Below are 17,934 nucleotides of genomic sequence, written 5' to 3'. Positions count from 1 at the left end.
ATAATATCCGTTTTTTAGGTGTGGTGACCAGAACTGTACACAGTATTCTAAGCGTATTCACACTATAGATTTGTGTAAAGGCAGTACGATACTGGCAGTTTTATTCTCAATACTTAGGAAGGTGCTTAGCAGTTTAACAGTCCTTGGAGGCTAATTTGTTTGTGGCAAAAGCTTTAACAGACAACGCCCTGCTGACAATCATGTGTCACAGTCACAACTAGTTCCAGCCCAGGCTTGTGTTGCCAGTTATACTATCTTCAGTGGTCCGTATTCCCAGGTAAGCGTGTTTAGGACTGCAGCCTTCATTTCTTAGGTGGTGTAGTGCCTCCTGCTTTTGTATTTATGTCAAAGGGAGTGAGTTCCCTATTCCCACCTAAACTCGACTCACGTTTCTACGAGGTTTCATGGTGATATTGATTCCACCACTTATGCCTTGTTATGGCGGCTGGGTCGGAGGTTTTTTTTTAACTGGTCTTTTCTGTTGTCTCTTGCAGGGACCGGACACTTCTTGAGGACTTGGCTACAAGCTCGGAGTGGGAGGTGGGGAAGTGAGAAAGGGCTTCAAGTGAGATCATGGAGGAGAATGGCGAGGATGTGGCTTCCCTGGGTAAGGATCTCTTCCTTGACACTGTGAAGTCTCAGGACTTGGAATGCTTACATTGCATTGGAGTGTTTAGAAATTGTTCCTGCAGTAGATATGGGCCTTCTGCTGTGACCACCCCCGGCTGACCTGTTGTAAGTATAAGCCACTGTTTCAGTGAGTTCAGGTTGGTGCCCTGACTGGTTCTTCCTCACTTTGTTATTTGCTGGGTCACTCCAAGCTCTTCAGTCTAAAAGGATGGTCTCAAGGGGTGCGTTTCCATGACAGCTTCCCACACTCCTGATTTAATGCTGTAGCAAGAAACTGAGAGCATTGGAAATGTATCTGTAGGGAAAAGACAGGAACCATCTCCCAGGCTCCCCTTCTCTGAAATGATAGAGCCAGCCATAAAGACTACACAATCTGTTCTTGGACTAAAAGATCCCTGCCAGCCATGTGCATTGGCAGGGGATCAATACATCCCAAAGAATTCTGACAGCATGAAGTGCAGAAATTGGACAAAGTGAAACGATGCATCAGATCCCTTGAATTAGAGTGTACTCAGGTTGCCCCAAAGCTGATGGTGTACCCTGCCCCCATGTGCATGTGTACCATGTGCTTTTCTTTGTAAACCGCCCAGAGAGCTTCGGCTATGCGGCGGTATATAAATGTAATAAATAAATAAATAAATTTGTTGCATGAGCTCTGGTGTGAAGGGCTGGAGAATGCTTTCAGATTTCCTGGAAGGGACCCTTGAGTTGCTGGGAGTTGGCACTAGATCTTAGGGGCGCAGAGGAGCGGGGAGGTTCAGTGCTTTATTTAATTCAGGGGTGCCACCATTATATTTCTTGGAGCTCAGGCAGCTGAAGCTTTGCAAGCCCTGCCTATGCGCATTCAAGTCCCTGCAACCCATATTGTGCCAACATTCAGAATGTGCTGGTATCCTGCCCAGGTGCGGTACAGAAGGAGGCGATGCCAGGAGCCGTGGCTCTGGCATACTCTGTATGCTAGCAAGATCTGTTTGCACAATAACTGCACTGTAACAGTTGCACTTAGTATGACTTCTTGTGCTCCACCTTGTTAAATGGAAGCGATGTGAAACACAGGCATGGTGGCCCTGGTCTAATAGCCTTTCCATATCCAGCTCCCTGGGGTGCTGTGTTCTGACTGCTCACTTGCTTGCTATGGATCTGCCATCTTCATGGATAGAATCTACTGCACTTTTGACCCCACCACCACCACTTCACCCCTTGACCACACAAATATGGACTTTGCCTGTGAGTGGGAAAACTTTCCAGCCTCTAAACCATTGTTTCATCTTGGGCTGCCCATTTAGCCAATAGCTGGACAGAACGGCGAAAGAGAGGAATATTTCAGAGGGAGGCACAGATGGATTAACGGTGGACCAAACCCAGATATGGGTCTGTCACTTCCCTGTGTGACACTGAATAAGTGTCTATAAGGTCTAATGCTGATTTAAGTCTAGGGGGTTCAAGGCATGAGGCTGGATTTACTATCTTGTGGCCCCTATGAATTCTAACTTCTAAGAGTCAATTTCATGGAACGTATTGGAAGAGTTTGGAGAACAGGAGCACCGCTAATCAACAGGATGCTGAAGCATCTCTTTAACTTGTTGGAACCTGCCTGACCTGTTGAAATCACTTTGAGAGGGGAGGGTCCCACTTGATTCCCTAAAACTACACAGTAAATACAGTGCCATTTTTGCGGTCTCCCTACCGCCGCCAAAGTTGAGGTGGTGGCAGAAAGCATTGCAATTTTGCAAGAAATAGGGCATTCAGGGAGTGTGCATCTCCTCGCAAACAAGGCGCACGCTCCCCCATGTACCATGTTTCCTTGCAGAATCACTGTGCTTTTATGCTGTCGTAGCAAATTCAGCAGCACTTTTGGCAAGGGTGCGTGGCTCAGTTGTGCTCCCCTACTTTAGGCACTTTTAAAGTGGATGGCAAATCCCAATGATCTGCTGATGGGTGGAATATGTCACCCCCCTTTTTAAAGAGGCAGAAGTGAATGCCCCTTTTTCAGGCCCCCATGTTTCTTATACTTGGGTATCCTTGGCTACTGCAGCTCCTGGCTTCTGCATAGCAGCCGGAGTTGTACCCTGCTTGCATCCTTTGGTTCCTCTAACCATTTGTCCTGACCGGGCAATAAACCACATTGCATTCTTCCCCATCACCCTGAGGATTACACTGAAGATTTGCCCAGCAAAGACTAAAATAATAACATATTTTTACTTTTTAAAAGAATTTTGTCCTTTATTGCCAACATCTTGAAGGTAACTTTCATGCAAGGAATAAAACTTTACCACTAGATCAAGGCAGATGGCATCTGTTTGCCCAGCATCTATTCAGGTATGATGACTGAGACTCGAGCAGCTAGAGCACTTTTTTATTGCATTTATATCCCACCTTTTTTCCTCCAAGGAACCTAAGGCAGCGTACATAATCCTCCTCTCCATGTTATCCTCACAACAACAATCCTGTGAGATAGATTGGGCTGAGAGTCTGTGACTGGCCCAAAGTCACCCAGTGGGTTTCCATGGCCGAGTGGGGACTAGAACCCAGATCTCCCGACTCCCAGTCCAACACCTTAGCCACTACACCACACTGACTCTCACTTCGTTTAGAAGCGCTTTTTTTTCTTCTTCAACCAAGGTCTAAATGCCATTCAATGATGTTGGCTGAAACATTTTGACCCTTCTTGTTCTCCCTGATAGGGAGCAAACACCAGCCTCTAGCTATCTCTCTCTCTCCCACAGCAAGTGAGATTCATACCTGTCAGTATTCTGTCCTACGTTTCTCTTTCCTCAGCTTTCAACTTGGAACTCTTTAGCTTTGCTTCTGGTAGGCCTGCTTAAGGTTCACATGTGCTCATTTGAGAATAAGATGAAACTTCAAAACTCAGCAGCTGTCCACCATGGCAGAGAACCTTTCCCTTTTTCGTTGTTGTTTTGCTGCAACTGTTTTTTTCCTACACACCTGCACTGTTTGTACAGTTCAGTTTAAGCCCTGAACTAAATCTCTGCAATCTCAGTAAAAGTCTTAATGGAGAACATGGGAGACAAACTGAGAGTGTTTTCTCTCCCGCCCCCATTTTAAAGAATGACTCTAGCCTTCATGAGAAGGCCATCAGAATGTTAGACCCCTTCCTATTTGTTCTAGTGTCAGCTGCTTTCCCATATGTGAACTCCCCCTTCTGACAGGTGCTGGGAAGGGGAGTCTGCTCCCATTTGTTAGCAAGGGAGGCAGACCCTACTGGTGCACATAGAAAGGGGACAGAGCCATTTCTCTGCAGGGGTGTTCAACTGGAGGCCCTACAGATGCTTTGGCCTTCAACTCTCATGATCCATTGGCTATGCTGGTTAGGGCTGCTGGGAGTTGTAGGCCAAAATATCTGGAGGACTAGAAGTTGCCCAGTCCTGCATTACATGATGAATGACCCGTGATGGTAGCATCTGAGAAGTTGCTTTTCTTAGGACTGCAGAGCAAAGGTGAGTTTAGAATGAGTATGCTTGAAGGCAGCCTTGAAAATAAGTCCATAGAAGTTACACATCCACAACATTTTTTTTTATTCTGTGCATCTGCGTTAGTCATCATAGAATCATAGAATAGTAGAGTTGGAAGGGGCCTATAAGGCCAACCCCCCGCTCAGTGCAGGAATCCACCCTAAAGCATCCCTGACAGATGGTTGTCCAGCTGCCTCTTGAATGCCTCTAGTGTGGGAGAGCCCACAACCTCCCTAGGTAACTGCTTCCATTGTCGTGCTGCTCTAACAGTCAGGAAGTTTTTCCTGATGTCCAGCCGGAATCTAGCTTCCTGTAACTTGAGCCCATTATTCCTTGTCCTGCACTCTGGGATGATCGAGAAGAGATCCTGGCCCTCCTCTGTGTGACAACTTTTCAAGTATTTGAAGAGTGCTATCATGTCTCGGGTACCCTCATGATTGTCAGTAAGGCGTTGTGGTCCATAGATGGTTTACAAAGGTGGGGTTGGGGTAGATGGAGAAATATACAACCTTGGAGTTTCCCTTCCTGGTTATCTGTAGGGGCAGAAGGAGGTGCTTACGTTTCATAAATGAGCAGCTACTGCCTGTTGCCTACCATCAACAGAAGTCTATTCCCTTTAAAATGGAGTGAGCCCACAATTCTCAGGAAGAAGAGCTTAATATCATGGTACCTCATTAGGAGGTGTGTGTGTGTGAATTGGATTTCAGTCAGTCAAGTGTCATGGCACCTGCTCACGAACAGAAGAGTGTGTGTTTGGATTGAGGAATACTTCCGAGTTTGCTCAGCCAAGCAAACCGTATACTGTGACTCCTTTCTGGCACTGAATTCAGAATTCCAGTTATGCAGGAAAATCCCTACCACCACATTCTAGCTAGACTTTTTACTTTGCTTCATTTCTAAAGAGCCTCGGTTGTTTGTGTTCATTAACTTTGGTTTCGTTGGATAAGTGGTATAAAATCTGAATTCTCAAGAATCTTGTTTTGTTTATTTTAAGAGGCATGTTTCCAACCTTCATAGTTTCATGGGGTGGTTGCTCTGTGAACTGAGTGGCTGATTGCCCCTTTCTTCATGACATTTGGTCACAGTAACGTAGGAAGCTGCCTTATACTGAATCAGCCCCGTGTTCTATCTAGTTCAGTATTATCAACACTGACTGGCAGCGGCACTCCAGGGTTTCAGACACCTGGAGATGCCGGGGATAGAACCTGGGACTTTCTGCATGCAAAGCAGGTGCTTTATCCCACTGAGCCACGGCCCCTCGTATTCTCCCACCTGTATGTTCCTCTGGCTCTTAAGTCTTTGCCTCTAATTTTGTCTGTTTTTCTTTTCTCCTTGAGCGGCCTACATTTCAACAGATGGCAGCTACACAGGTGAGTAATTCTTCTTTTGCATGTCAATCAGGTGAGGTTAAAGGCAAGTGAATCTCGGAATCTGCTCTTAAACAATTATGTGATTGGAATAGTTTATGCACAATTTACTTAACTTTTTAATTTTAATTTTTTTTTTGGTCCGGTGAGGGTCTTAGAATAGTGGAGATTAAGGAGGGATGGAACATTAAGTCTGCTTCACACGTTACGCTAGACACGTGTATGGCACCGTTGTCACGTATCTTTTCTTTCGCATGTCGGAATGCAAACTCCCGTGTCATGTTCTTGAGGTTACACGTGTTTTCTTTGCAGGCCAACTTGCGGGAACAAAGATGCGAGATGCGTGTCTCTCGTAACGTTTGTGTGAGATGCACATGTCTCAGCGGGGGAGTTGCCAGCGTGATCATAGAGTGCATTGTACAGAGCGTCCCATCTCTCTATCCGCACTCTATCGTTAGGAGCTTCTTTGTTACGCCCCCCCTCCCCACTAGTGCTCCTTTTACTGCACCCAAATCCATTGAAAGGTTTCCTGCTGCCATTTTAAAAAATTTCCTGCTGCCAGTATCACCGTGTCATCCCTGGAGCACACCATGTTATCTGATACCCTTCCAGAGACGGTGCCGATGCCGAATCATGGCACAATGGCAGCTTCTTCGCAGGGCTCTTCCTCCGCCACGAAATCGAGGCGGCAGCCCGTTTGGACTGACGAGGAGACCCGGGCCTTCATCCAGGTGTGGGGCGACGATGCTGTCCAGAGTGCCCTGGCGTCCAACTATCGCACCGTTGCCCAGTTCCAGTGGATAGCGGACGAGATGCGAGCCCGGGGGTACAACAGGGATTGGGAGCAATGCCGCGAACGGGCCAAGGTGCTCCGCCGTGGCTTCAAGGAGATCGTGGATGGGAACAGCAACGCTGGTCACGGGCGGCGCGTGTGGCCATATTATGAAGAACTCAATCGATTTCTTTGCATCAAGCAAAACCTGGTTGTCCCACGGCTCTCAGGGAGCAATTCAAGGCCGCCTGTGGACCGTCGACGCCGGGAGCACAGGGAAACGCAGGATCCCTATGAGCCGCCTTTGTCAGTAGGAAAGAGTGACAAGGGGACTTTTGAAGAGCCGGACGGGGACTGTTTACTGTTGCCTGAATCGGCTGGATCACAGCACAGCGAAGCCAACATGGAAAACCAAGTGGCGTCTCCAGCAGCAAACTCTGATATATCCATGGATGGGAGTGCTGGCCCTGGCACGCCCACAGATCCTTTGCCATCCAATGATTCCATTTCCGGTGAGTTTTGTGTGGACCTGCAGGGTGTCTGTGATGGGGAAGGGCTTTTTTAGAATGTCGTCTTGTTGTTCCAGCCACCCACGGACTTCTGAGCCCTCTTTCTTTGGATAGTTTTGGGGCAGGGAGAGGGGTGCGTTAATGAGGTGTTCCTATCTTTGAGCACAGAGCAATGGGTTGTTGTCATTAGAGCCACAGATTTCATCGAGGGGTTTGGGGTGGAAATCAAATATCTTGCTCCCCCCACCCCAAAGATAGGGAATTCCTTTCAGCCCAAGGCCTGGATTCAGTTCCGGAGAAGCTCTTGGGGGCAAAAGGCCAAAAGGGCTATAGCCAAAACACCAGCCTATTTTGACTTGGTGGCTGATTGCTCCTTTCCTCACGCTGCCTGTAACTAAACCCTAGGAGAGGCATTTCAACCTTTCAGAATGGAGGGAAAACTGCACTAAAACTGGAAAAACACCAAACAAATGGTAGTTGGGGGGGGGTGGAATCTGGGAACCCTGGAGGGCTTAATTGGGACCTTGGAAGGGCAGGATTTGATCCACAAGCCTGAGGTTCCCCACCCCTGCTCTAGCCCTTTTCATTTGAAAGAGAGTACTTGAAGACTGGAACAACATCTGGTGAAATTTCAGAAGTCCAAGAAAGGCTGAGCAGGATTGCACAGGTTAGGAGATGGAGCTTGAGTTCTCTGCCTAACAGAATGGATCTATTGGCACGACATGACAGCCCTCTATGGCTTAATTTGTCCGTGAGGGCTGTTGCGTTGTACCAGGCACCCGCAGGCACCATTTTTGCATGGCGCCCTGCTTACCGTGGCTTGTTGTGTCATGTGAATCAAGGCAGCAGGACTTGTTTGAGGGTTGCCAAAGCCTCAGACACCCCCTGCTGCTTGGGTTTGCACAACCCAACAGGCCACAGAAAGCCAGGCGCCAATTGAGGCCATGCAAAAGTGGTGCCCACAGGCGCCGAGCTTGATGCGACAACCCCTGTGGGTAAATTAAGCCACAGTGGGCTGCTGTGTCGTCCGAACCAGGTCATAACGTTGTTCAAGATAGGCAAAGGTTTGACCACCTGCATAATTTCAGTCATGCCTTCAGGTTGCAGATTTTGTCTGCTCTCTTCACACGAATAGGCTTGCATTGGTATGAAATCTGGATTTTTTGTGCGGAGTATACCCTTTCAGTCTGTTCGAAATGTCATGATGCATTGTTTTATTTAGCTCATTTCCTGGTGTCTGTTCCTCCAGCGCCCAACCTGCGCCCTCGGCCGTTGACCGCCGCCGAGCGGATGCGGAACCTTCGTTGCCGGCAGAGAAAGCGGAGGGGGGACACCTTGAAGGAGCTCATGGAAGTCACCTCCCAGGCCACCAGCGAACTTGTCCGGACACTGTCCGACCTCACGCACAAAGAGGTGGCTTCTTTTGAGCGTGCTTACAAGGAGGATCTCGCTGCCCGCAAAGACGAGATGGAGCAGAGCGCGGAGGACATTGGCCGGCTCGTCAGCGCGCTGGAATCGAGCGATCAAACTCTGAAGGAGCAGCTGAGCAGCCAGACGAGTGTATTGCAGGGCATACTGGAAGTTATGAAAGACATACGGGGTAGAACGTCATACAGCCCACCGTACCCTTCGCAGTATTACGACTTCCCAGGCCCTAGCATGATGCATACAGGGGGCACCTCCTCCAATGGTCAAGAGCTGCCCTGCCCCTCCCCTTCCAGCCTTGCGTTCACTTCCCAGCAGTCTGCTACTAGCAATGGAGACGTCTCTCCCAGGAAGCGGATGAAATGAAACCACGGAGAGATGAAGAGGCCCAGCATATGTAGTCTCATTGTGAAAACCATCCCTCCAGCCGTTCTTTGTTCTTGTTACAACATATATTGCTTTTCTTATTGCCTTTCTTATTGCATAGTTAGGACGTGTTCTCACCACATTATGTGTGTCTCCCCACAACGTTAACGTTGTGGAAATGGCTGCCAGCAATGTACATTTAGAGTATTCTTATTGGGTTTTTTTTTTTTTTTTTAGTGTACCTACGTTAGTTTTCCTTCCATCCTGTTTCCAGAGGAATGCAGTGTTTGATGTACAAGTGTAAAAGTTTTTTTTTAAAAAAAAGATACACTTAACACATTGCCAGGTACCTGTAAGAAGGTAATCTTTTAAAAGTAATAAAGCTGCACTGTTGTTCCCAATTGTTCAACATGTGTTTTGCCAATAGTGTCTTTAAGATCCTTAAGGACTGCTGTGCTAGGTCAACTGGATATCACAAGGAAGTTACATTTATTATTTTATTTAAAGTTTTCTATCACGTTCCTCAGCGAAAAGGGCCCTTGAAGTGGCTAACAGGTATTCAGCCCTGGCCAAAGGCAGGCCTGAAGCCGGAACCCTGTACATCTACCTCCTCCCCACCCCAAGAAGCAGCTTCTCTCTCTCTCTCTCTCTCTCTCTCTCTCTCTCTCTCTCTCACACTCACACACACACACACACACACACACAAACACCATGCCTCCAGACCCTGCTGATCAGCCAGCTTACTTTCCCTAGCATGGCTTTGCATGCTGCCTGTAAGAACATAGGTGCCATGCTGGATCAGACCTAGGGTCCATCTAGTGCAGTACTCTATTCACACAGCGGCCAACTAGCCATCAGCCAGGGATGAACAAGAAGGACATGGTGCAACAGCACCCTCCCACCCATGTTCCCCAGCAACTGGTGCACACAGGCTTACTGTCTCAAATACCGGAGATAGCACACAACCATCAGGGCTAGTAGGCATTGATAGCATATTGCCTCCAGGAATTTATCCAACCCCCTTTTAAAGCCATCCAAATTGGTGGCCATCACTACATCCTGTGGTAATGAGCCATAATTTAATTATGTGCTGTGTGAAGAAGTACTTCCTTCTATTTGTGCTGGATCTCGCCCCAATCAGCTTCATGGGATGACCCTGGGTTCTAGTATTTTGAGTGAGGGAGAAAAATGTCTCCCTGTCCACATTCTCCACACCATGCATAATTTTGAACACCTTTATCATGTCTCCCCTTAGCCTCCTTTTTCCCCAAGCTAAACAATCACCAACTGGGATTGTTTATTTCAACCTTCCCTCATACGGGAGATGCTCCAGCCCCTTAATCATTTTAGTTGCCCTTTTCTGCACTTTTTCCAGCTCTATCATATCCTTTTTTAGGTGTGGTGACCAGAACTGTATACAGTATTCTAAGTGTGGTCGCACCATAGCTTTGTATAAGGGCAGTATGATACTGGCCGTTTTATTCTCAATTCCTTTTCTTCTAGTGCCCAAAATGGAGCTTGCCTTCCTTACAGCGGCTGCACACTGGGTGGACATTTTCATTGAGCTGTGTCCACCACAATCCCAAGATCTCTTTCTTGTTTGGTCACCGCCGGCTCAGATCCCATCAGGTTATACTTGAAGTTGGGGTTTTTGCCCCAACGTGCATCACCTTACACTTGCTTACAACTGAACCGCATCTGCCATTTGGATGTCCACTCCCCCAGCTTGGAGAGATCCCTTTGTGTTCCTTTAAAACACAATCCCTTTGTGTTTTAACAACCCTAAATAATTTGTTGTCGTCGGCAAACTTGGCCACTTCACTGCTCACTCCTAATTCCAGATCATTTATGAACAAGTTGAAAAGAATTGGTCCCAATACCGATCCCTGTGGGACCCCACTATTTACTTCCCTCCATTGGGAGAATTGACTATTTATTCCTACTCTCTGATTTCTGTTCTTTAACCAGTTACTGATCCATAAGAGGACCTCTCCTCTTATTTCATGTCTACTAAGTTTATTCAGGAGTCTTTGGTGGGGGACTTTATCAAAAGCCTTTTGGAAATCCAAGTAAACAATGTCCAGCGGATCACCCCTGTCTACATGTTTGTTGACACTCAAAGAATTCTAGTAGATTAGTGAGACAGGACTTGCCTTTGGGGAAGCCATGTTGATTCTTCTTCAGCAGGACCTGCCCTTCTATATGCTTACCAATTTTGTATTTAATAATGCTTTCAACCAATTTACCTGGAACAGATGTCAAGCTAACCATGTAATTTCCTGGATCCCTTTTTGAAAATTGATGTTACATTGGCCATCTTCCAGTCCTCTGAGCTCTGTAGACATGATGGCTATTTTTGTGAGGAGGTCCACAATGTCATATTTGAGTTCTTTGAGAACTCTAGGATGGTTGCCATCTGGGCCTGGTGATTTATTTGCTTTCAATTTGTCCATAAGGGTGAGAACTTCACCTTTTGTCACCACTATTTGCCTCAGTTCTTCAGACTCCCTTCCTGAAAACATCAGTTCAGGCACAGGCATCTGTCCTGTATCCTCTGCAGTGAACACTGATGCAAAGAATTCATTCAGCTTCTCTGCAATTTCCCCATCCTCCTTTAGTACTCCCTTAACTCCATTGTCATCCAACAGTCCAACTGCTTCCCTAGCTGGTTTCCAGCTTCTGATATATTTAAAGAATTCTTTATTGTTGGGCTTGACATTATTAGCAATGTGCTCTTCAAAATGCTTTTTTGCATCTCTTATTGCTTGCTTGCATCTCCTTTGTGCCAGCTTGAGCTCCCTTTTATTTTCCTCACTTGGGCAAGACTTCCTTTTGAAAGAAGCTCTCTTTTCTACAATAGCTTCTTTGACACTGCTTGTTAACCATGCTGGTGACCTCTTGGACCTGGTGCTACCTTTTCTAACCTGTGGAATACATTTTAGTTGAGCTTCTGTTATTGTGCTTTTGTGTAAGCTCCATGCATTTCCCAAGGATTTAACCCTCTTGATTCCCCCTTTCAACTTTCTTTTCACTAGTTCCCTCATTTTAGAGAAGTTTCCTCTTTTGAAGTTGAGTGTGAATGTGTTGGATTTCCTGGGCAATTTCCCACTTAAGTATATATTGAATCTGATAGCACTGTGGTCACTGTTACCGATTGGTTCAACAATATTTACATCTCGTACTAGGTCCTGGGCAGCACCACCTAGGATTAAGTCCAGGGTTGCCTCCTCTCGGGTCGGTTCCATGACCAAGGTCTTTCTGCCTTCAGGAGCCACGCAGTCCCTGCGCATCTGGCAAAGTACTGCGATCCTGGAACTTCCAGGGCGTCTCACAATTGCCCAACCTTGTGCAGTTCCTGCAGGCAGAAAGACTTTACAGGTAGCGCATGGGCCCATACTAAAGAAAACTGGCTGGCCCGGAGAGGGGGCGAGTAAGTGGGCAGCTGCTGCTTCTTGGTCCTGCAGGCAGCCACCAGGACCAAGCAGGAGGTCCTAGAGGTGGAGAGTGCCACTCTTGCCATCTTCCCCTGCCTGCTGTTTGCTTCTTACCCCTTCATGGTAGGGCCAGCCCTGCATGTAATCAGTAAAACGAGAGTGCCTGTCCATGGGCATGCAGTCTTAAAAAGACAGAACACACAAGGAAAAAGGGATGGGAAGGGAAGAAGAAAAAAAGAAATAGTCTTTCTGTCGGGCTGGTGGACTGGCCTTGCTCTTGTTCTCATCTCTCTGTTGCAGCCTGCTGGAATGGCTGGTGGTGGTGCCGGTTGAGGGAGGAGGAGAAGCCTTTGGGGTGAGAGTTCACAACAGGCTATGACAGCAGCATTCAACCCTGATATTGAGCCATCTCTGAAAATGGAGGTTGTGGTTAGCAGACATCAGGAGATTGCTCCCGTCTGCATTTCCCTAATCCTTTAAAGAGCTGTTTATGCTTGTGGTTATCATCACAGCCTCCTCTGGTGATAGATTTCAGAGGTTAAAAATGTGTTGTCTTCTGGAGTACTGCTTTTGTTGATCTTCCACCTACTGCCTCCTGTTTGCAATGGCAACACCCTGTGTTTTGTGGACTTTGTGGCCATGATTCTTTCAGTGCTCTCCACTGTGCTCCAGGGATCACGCCTCTTGTTAGTTCAGCCATGTCTTTTGTAAACCAAATAGCTCTGCTTAAGGACCAAACGAGACACGATGGCAACAGACCTGTTCATTCAGATGCAGGGCTGCCCCAGTCCTGGACAAAGAATATGGGAGACCCAATTTTTAAAACAAGGACGTTCATGTTGGGGGAGCTGAGCTTTCCCCACCTCTGCTGAGTGTGTTTCTCCCAGCCACATTCACTTCTAATATTGGGGCTCAGCTTAGAAGAAAAGTGCTTGGGAGGAGATGAGCCCTACCCTCACCAACGTGCCCTTATTACTCTGAGGATCTCACCCCCCTTTATATGTGACTGGAGCAGACCTGTGTTTAAATAAACTGGTCTGCCCTTTTATCTAGTTTGGCTTGTACACGTACTTAAGAGAATGACTCTCCCCTTTGTATCATCTCAAAAGTACTTTTCTATATCATTCTTGATATAGAAGGATATAGGTGGGGGTGGTCAGAATTGCACACAATGGGGTCACAGCATCATGGCATTTTAATAATTATGGGATGTTAACTCTTGACTTGCTTATTGACAGCCTGAAAGACTTCAAATAGGTTGGTGACTTCCTTTTGCTTCACTGTGGTATTATTTTATTTTTATTAGATGGCTTTTTCAGAAAATCACTCAACAGGGATTAAAACATACAAATAATTTAAAACAATTTAACACAGCTAAGAATAATCAACAACGGAATAGCAAGACCTGATAAAAACTGAATTAAGAAGCCCATCAAATGCCTGGGCATAGAGAACAGTCTTAATCTGACGGGCACCTAAAAGACGACAACGTTGGTGTGTATAAATTACAACTTTAACCATTCTGTCTTATTATTATTTCTTTTTGTGAGACTTATAACTGAAGCTCTCTGGGCAACATACATAATAAAAACCAATGCAATAAAACACATTAAAAGAATTTAGAAGCAGCAACAATCACATAAAATAGTTTTAAAAATGCAGCTGAAAAATAAAGCAGGAGTTTCATTTTGTTTTTAAAGTCCTGGGAGAATAAAAAGGACTTTGCCACTTTTCATACACAGGAAGTTAGGATGACAAAACCTATAGTTTACTGGGCTTTTATTCAGCGATGACTGTGACCCATTGATCATTTCACCTGGTTTGGGATGGTGGTTTGTCAAGTATATATATGCCTACCTCTATGTACACATTTCTCTGTGATGTGCTACTAGTTTTAATTTTATGGGAGTATGTTACCTGGGGAGTATTAAAAAACAGCTGCAGCCTCGGGTTGCACAGTCCAGAATTCTACCTTGTCATTCTTCTGCATGGTTAGACCAGACTTTACAACACAATCTTATGTATGTTTACTTAGGTAATCCCAATAAATTCAGTGAAACTTGCTCCCAAGTGTGTCTAGGATTGCAGTTTCCCAGACAGCATGGATTTTATGTTAGGTGAAACTGTTTCTTTCTAATTTGGTTGGGTGTGTATTTTTATTGCTGTCAAGTCCTTACTGAAACATGCACCTGAGCAGAATGAGCAAGTAGACTGCAGTTATGGGAATTTCTGGACCATATCATTTCAGATGGCATTTAGATTTTGAATGTTTTGTTTTTTCTTAACTTTCCTGAAAGTTAAACCCCAAAATTAGCACATCCCTGAGAAGACTATGCTAACCTTTTCCTCCCAGATGGGATAGTTTACTGTTTGTGGGGAGCTTTTTTACAGTGGGGACAACTCAAAAATATGACTCCACAGCTGCATTTCTGAAGTACTCCAGTCCATTATACTGCCTCAGATCTCTTCCATCCCAATCTGCTGGATGTATAGATCAAGCCTGAGAATGTAGCCTGTTTAGATTAAAACACAATCCCAAGGATTTAGTCATTCCAAACAGATTATTCCTTGGTGTCTGTCCACTCTCCAACTGTGGAGAACCTTTCTCTGGTCAAAGTCTGTGTTACCTCGGTTGAAACCTGTCAGTTTCAACCTGTGTTGCAGGAGTGGGTGTGGTCATAGCCAGAGGTGGGCAGGGTTTGCAAAGTGATCCACGGTCCACATGAAACTAGGCTGTATGTGGCCCTTGGACCGCAGGTTCTCCACCCCAGGGAATACATGCAGCATCATTTAAATCTACATTAGAGTGGATGTTCTTTGCATGGATTCTTCTAAACTATCTCACAACAATGTAGGGTTGAATGTAAAATGTTGTACACCTTTAACTGTAGTTGATAGTGAGTGTTTGTAACCCTCATCTTCATAAAGTAACAAAATTGCAGTGCTGTTGATTGTCTAGATCATCTGGTTTGCCAACTTCATTTAGGCGATCAGTGGAAAGCCTTGCAGAACAGTTGAGAATACCACATGGTATTTTTATGATTACTAGGCTACAGCTATTCAACTATAAATTATATTCATGCTCTGACCTGCAGAACAAAAAAGCATATCAAGTGGTTTGCTGGGACTCCCAGAAATTTAAGGAGTCTATGGTGTCAGAAACAGGAGTCCATACTTCCAACTCTAGGACAGTTTACAAGACACATCTTGTATTTTCGGAGCTAATATCACCACCATCTATGTTAATAACCCGTAGCCTGAATGTGTGGACAGTTTAGACTTGGTTTAGACTTCTCAAGGACAACTGCCCCCTTTTTTCAGGAGAACTCCAGGCTCACGGGCCAAAGCTGGCCCTCTGGGGTTTACCAGATAGCCATCCCCCCCCTCCCTTGCTGAAATTCATGAGAATCACTCAGAGGCCCCAAACAATTATGGCAAAAGATAGATTTCAGTCCTTAATTCTAGAGTATTTTTTAAGTTTTGGTTTATAATGCACATCAGAGAGAGAGCAATGTAGTTTCCTGCACACCCACATTCACCTAACTTGCAAGTGCCCATTAGTGCCCCGGTTTCCCAAGCCTCTGCTTGATTCACCTTCCCATACAAAATGGACATTTCTAGAATCAAGGTGCTCAGCTATCCTTGAAATGGCAGTGGGAGTGATCTCCTCAGAAACACATCTCTCTGGTAGCCCCCTGCCTAGCTTTAAAACCATCTTCCCCAACCAGGTGCCCTCTGGAAGGTTTGGACTACGACCCCCAGCATTCCTGACTGTTGGCCATGCTGGCTGGGGCTGATGGGACTTGAAGTCCAAAACATCTGGAGGGCACTAGGTTGGGGATGTCTGCTTTAGAAGGGCATCTGAATGTCTTAATTGGTGGCCAGACTTATAAAGGAGTAGGTGGTCCTTGAGACTTTTTTTTCTTGGCTCCAAGCCATTTAGGGCTTCAAATTCAAGATCAGCACTTTGAATGAAGCCCAGGCAGAAAGAAACCTGGAGCTGCTGTAATATATTCCTCACTCTTTTAAAAAGAGCTTTGTATCCTCAGCTCCAAATATGAAAGATTTCTGGTAAATGAAATCTAATTTCTCCTCTCTCCCATCCCAAGAGGAAACTCCTTTTAAGTAGGGTGACCATATGAAAAGGAGGACAGGGCTCCTGTATCTTTAACAGTTGTACTTAAAAGGGAATTTCAGCAGATATCATTTTTATGCATACATCACCTGGCAAAATTCTCTCCATCACAACAGTTAAGGCTGCAGGAGCCCTGCCTAACATGACCAGATACAAAAGAGGGCAGGGCTCCTGCACCTTTAACTGTTGTGATGGAGGGAATTTTGTCAGGTGCTGCATGCATACAAATAGCAACTGCTGAAATTCCCTTTTTAATACAACTGTTAAGATACAGAAGCCCTGTCTTCCTTTCCATATGGTCACCCTACTTTTAAGATAACACTTTAAAAAGCCTGGCAGCATCAGTCCATCCCTTCTGAAACTGTTGGGTATATTAGCGCCAAAATCCTGGTATTAGCAACAGCACTAAATCTCACCAGAACAGGTCGCAAGCCTATACACAATTCCTTAGACATCAAAGCTCATGGGAACCAACCAGACTTACTTCCATGCAAACATAATTAGGCCAGGGCTAACAGTGGCACATGAGACTTCATGTATTTGTACAAGAATCTGGGGATTCAGACTTGTAAGGAGATTCTTGCACGTATACGGGAAGTCTCGCATGAGCTGCAGGCAGGAAGCAGCGACCTTGCTGAAACTATGCAGGCCTGAGTCTGATCAGTGAGAGACTGCCCGGCAACCCACCTATGCTGCCAACTTCCAGGACAGGAAAAAAGGTAGCATATGAACATAATAAATAATAGATTTGCACTCTTGTAAGCAAATATACAAAAATTTAAATGTGTCCAGTGCTTTGGGTCAATGAGAATTTCATTTGCGGTTTCTGCCTCCTTAGGGAGGTTGTGGCTTTAAGGCTTGTGACCCTTAGCTCACGATTTCCTTGCTTTTGGGTGCATGGTTAAAAGCCTTAATGTCATTTTGTAAACTAGGGGTTTTTTTGCTTAGTGAGTAAATAGATTTCCACTTTCATATACAAACATATGGTTTAACTACACAGCAAAAATAATTAGGAAGAAGGCTCCCCTATTATTATTTGTAAAGAGGCTCTTTCCTTTCCCTGGTTTCTGAGAGGAGTTAACTTTTGACTTTAAAGCAAGCAGAAATTAGTCCCGTCAGTGGGCTGTTGTTTTATGGCACTAGATCAGATGGTGAGTGTGCCAAATCTTTAACCTATTGGAGCGCTTAGTTTTACAGATAATTAAGCTAATACAAGATTTAATTGCAGTTAACTAGTAAAAACAGGGCTGCCACTTTTTCTGATAGGATTTATATTCCTTTAACAATTACATAACAGATAGTTAACTTGCAAATTCTGCCCAGCACAGAAATGCAGTGATAGAAAGCTTTGACTATTGAATTTATACCTAGTGGTATTCTTAGATGAAAGCTTCAACAGAATTCCAACCACCCCTTCCCTTTTCTTTTAAGGTAGTAGCCTCTTTATTAATCAGTACATCTTGATCATTAAGGCATTTAAGAAAACAATCAATTTCAGTTTTGTAAAGTAAAAATGCCTGACCGTTTTTCTACTAGAGTTTGTAATATCAAGTTAAAGCCATATTTGACACCATCACATCTCATGAAAAGCATATTTTTAGAGAAAGAGAAAGAAGAGTAACTTCTATTACCAAAATTTCAAAATAACTAGACCAAAAAAGTTGCAAAACAAATGTAAACCTTTTTTGTATATTTAACTATTTCCATGCTCTCTGGAAATGTCCCCCCTCAATTGTAGTGCTCAGGTGGGTACTTAAAAATAGTCAGCATAAAGAAACAAAAACCCACCAACTAGCATTATTATTATTATTATTATTATTATT

General features: G+C 45.1%; 1 protein-coding gene across 2 annotated transcripts in view; it reads left to right on the top strand.

Moving 5' to 3' along the window:
- The window catches only part of LOC134395940 (zinc finger protein 271-like), a 70,528-nt gene that overhangs the window by 3,113 nt on the left and 49,481 nt on the right, over positions 1 to 17,934 (top strand). The window contains exons 2-5 of one of the 2 annotated variants that reach the window (XM_063122223.1): positions 495 to 607; positions 5,441 to 5,473; positions 6,083 to 6,754; positions 8,001 to 8,951. In XM_063122223.1, coding sequence (XP_062978293.1) covers positions 574 to 607; positions 5,441 to 5,473; positions 6,083 to 6,754; positions 8,001 to 8,542 — 1,281 coding nt within the window. In that variant the 5' untranslated portion in view covers positions 495 to 573 and the 3' untranslated portion in view covers positions 8,543 to 8,951. Of the gene's footprint in view, positions 1 to 494; positions 608 to 5,440; positions 5,474 to 6,082; positions 6,755 to 8,000; positions 8,952 to 17,934 lie in introns of those variants that run through there. The other variant, XM_063122224.1, reaches the window with a different exon arrangement.

This window comes from Elgaria multicarinata, chromosome 3 (assembly GCF_023053635.1).
Source record: "Elgaria multicarinata webbii isolate HBS135686 ecotype San Diego chromosome 3, rElgMul1.1.pri, whole genome shotgun sequence".
Lineage (NCBI taxonomy): Eukaryota > Metazoa > Chordata > Lepidosauria > Squamata > Anguidae > Elgaria > Elgaria multicarinata.
The sequence above is the reverse complement of the archived record's forward strand: the minus strand, read 5'-3'. Positions and strand labels throughout refer to the sequence as shown.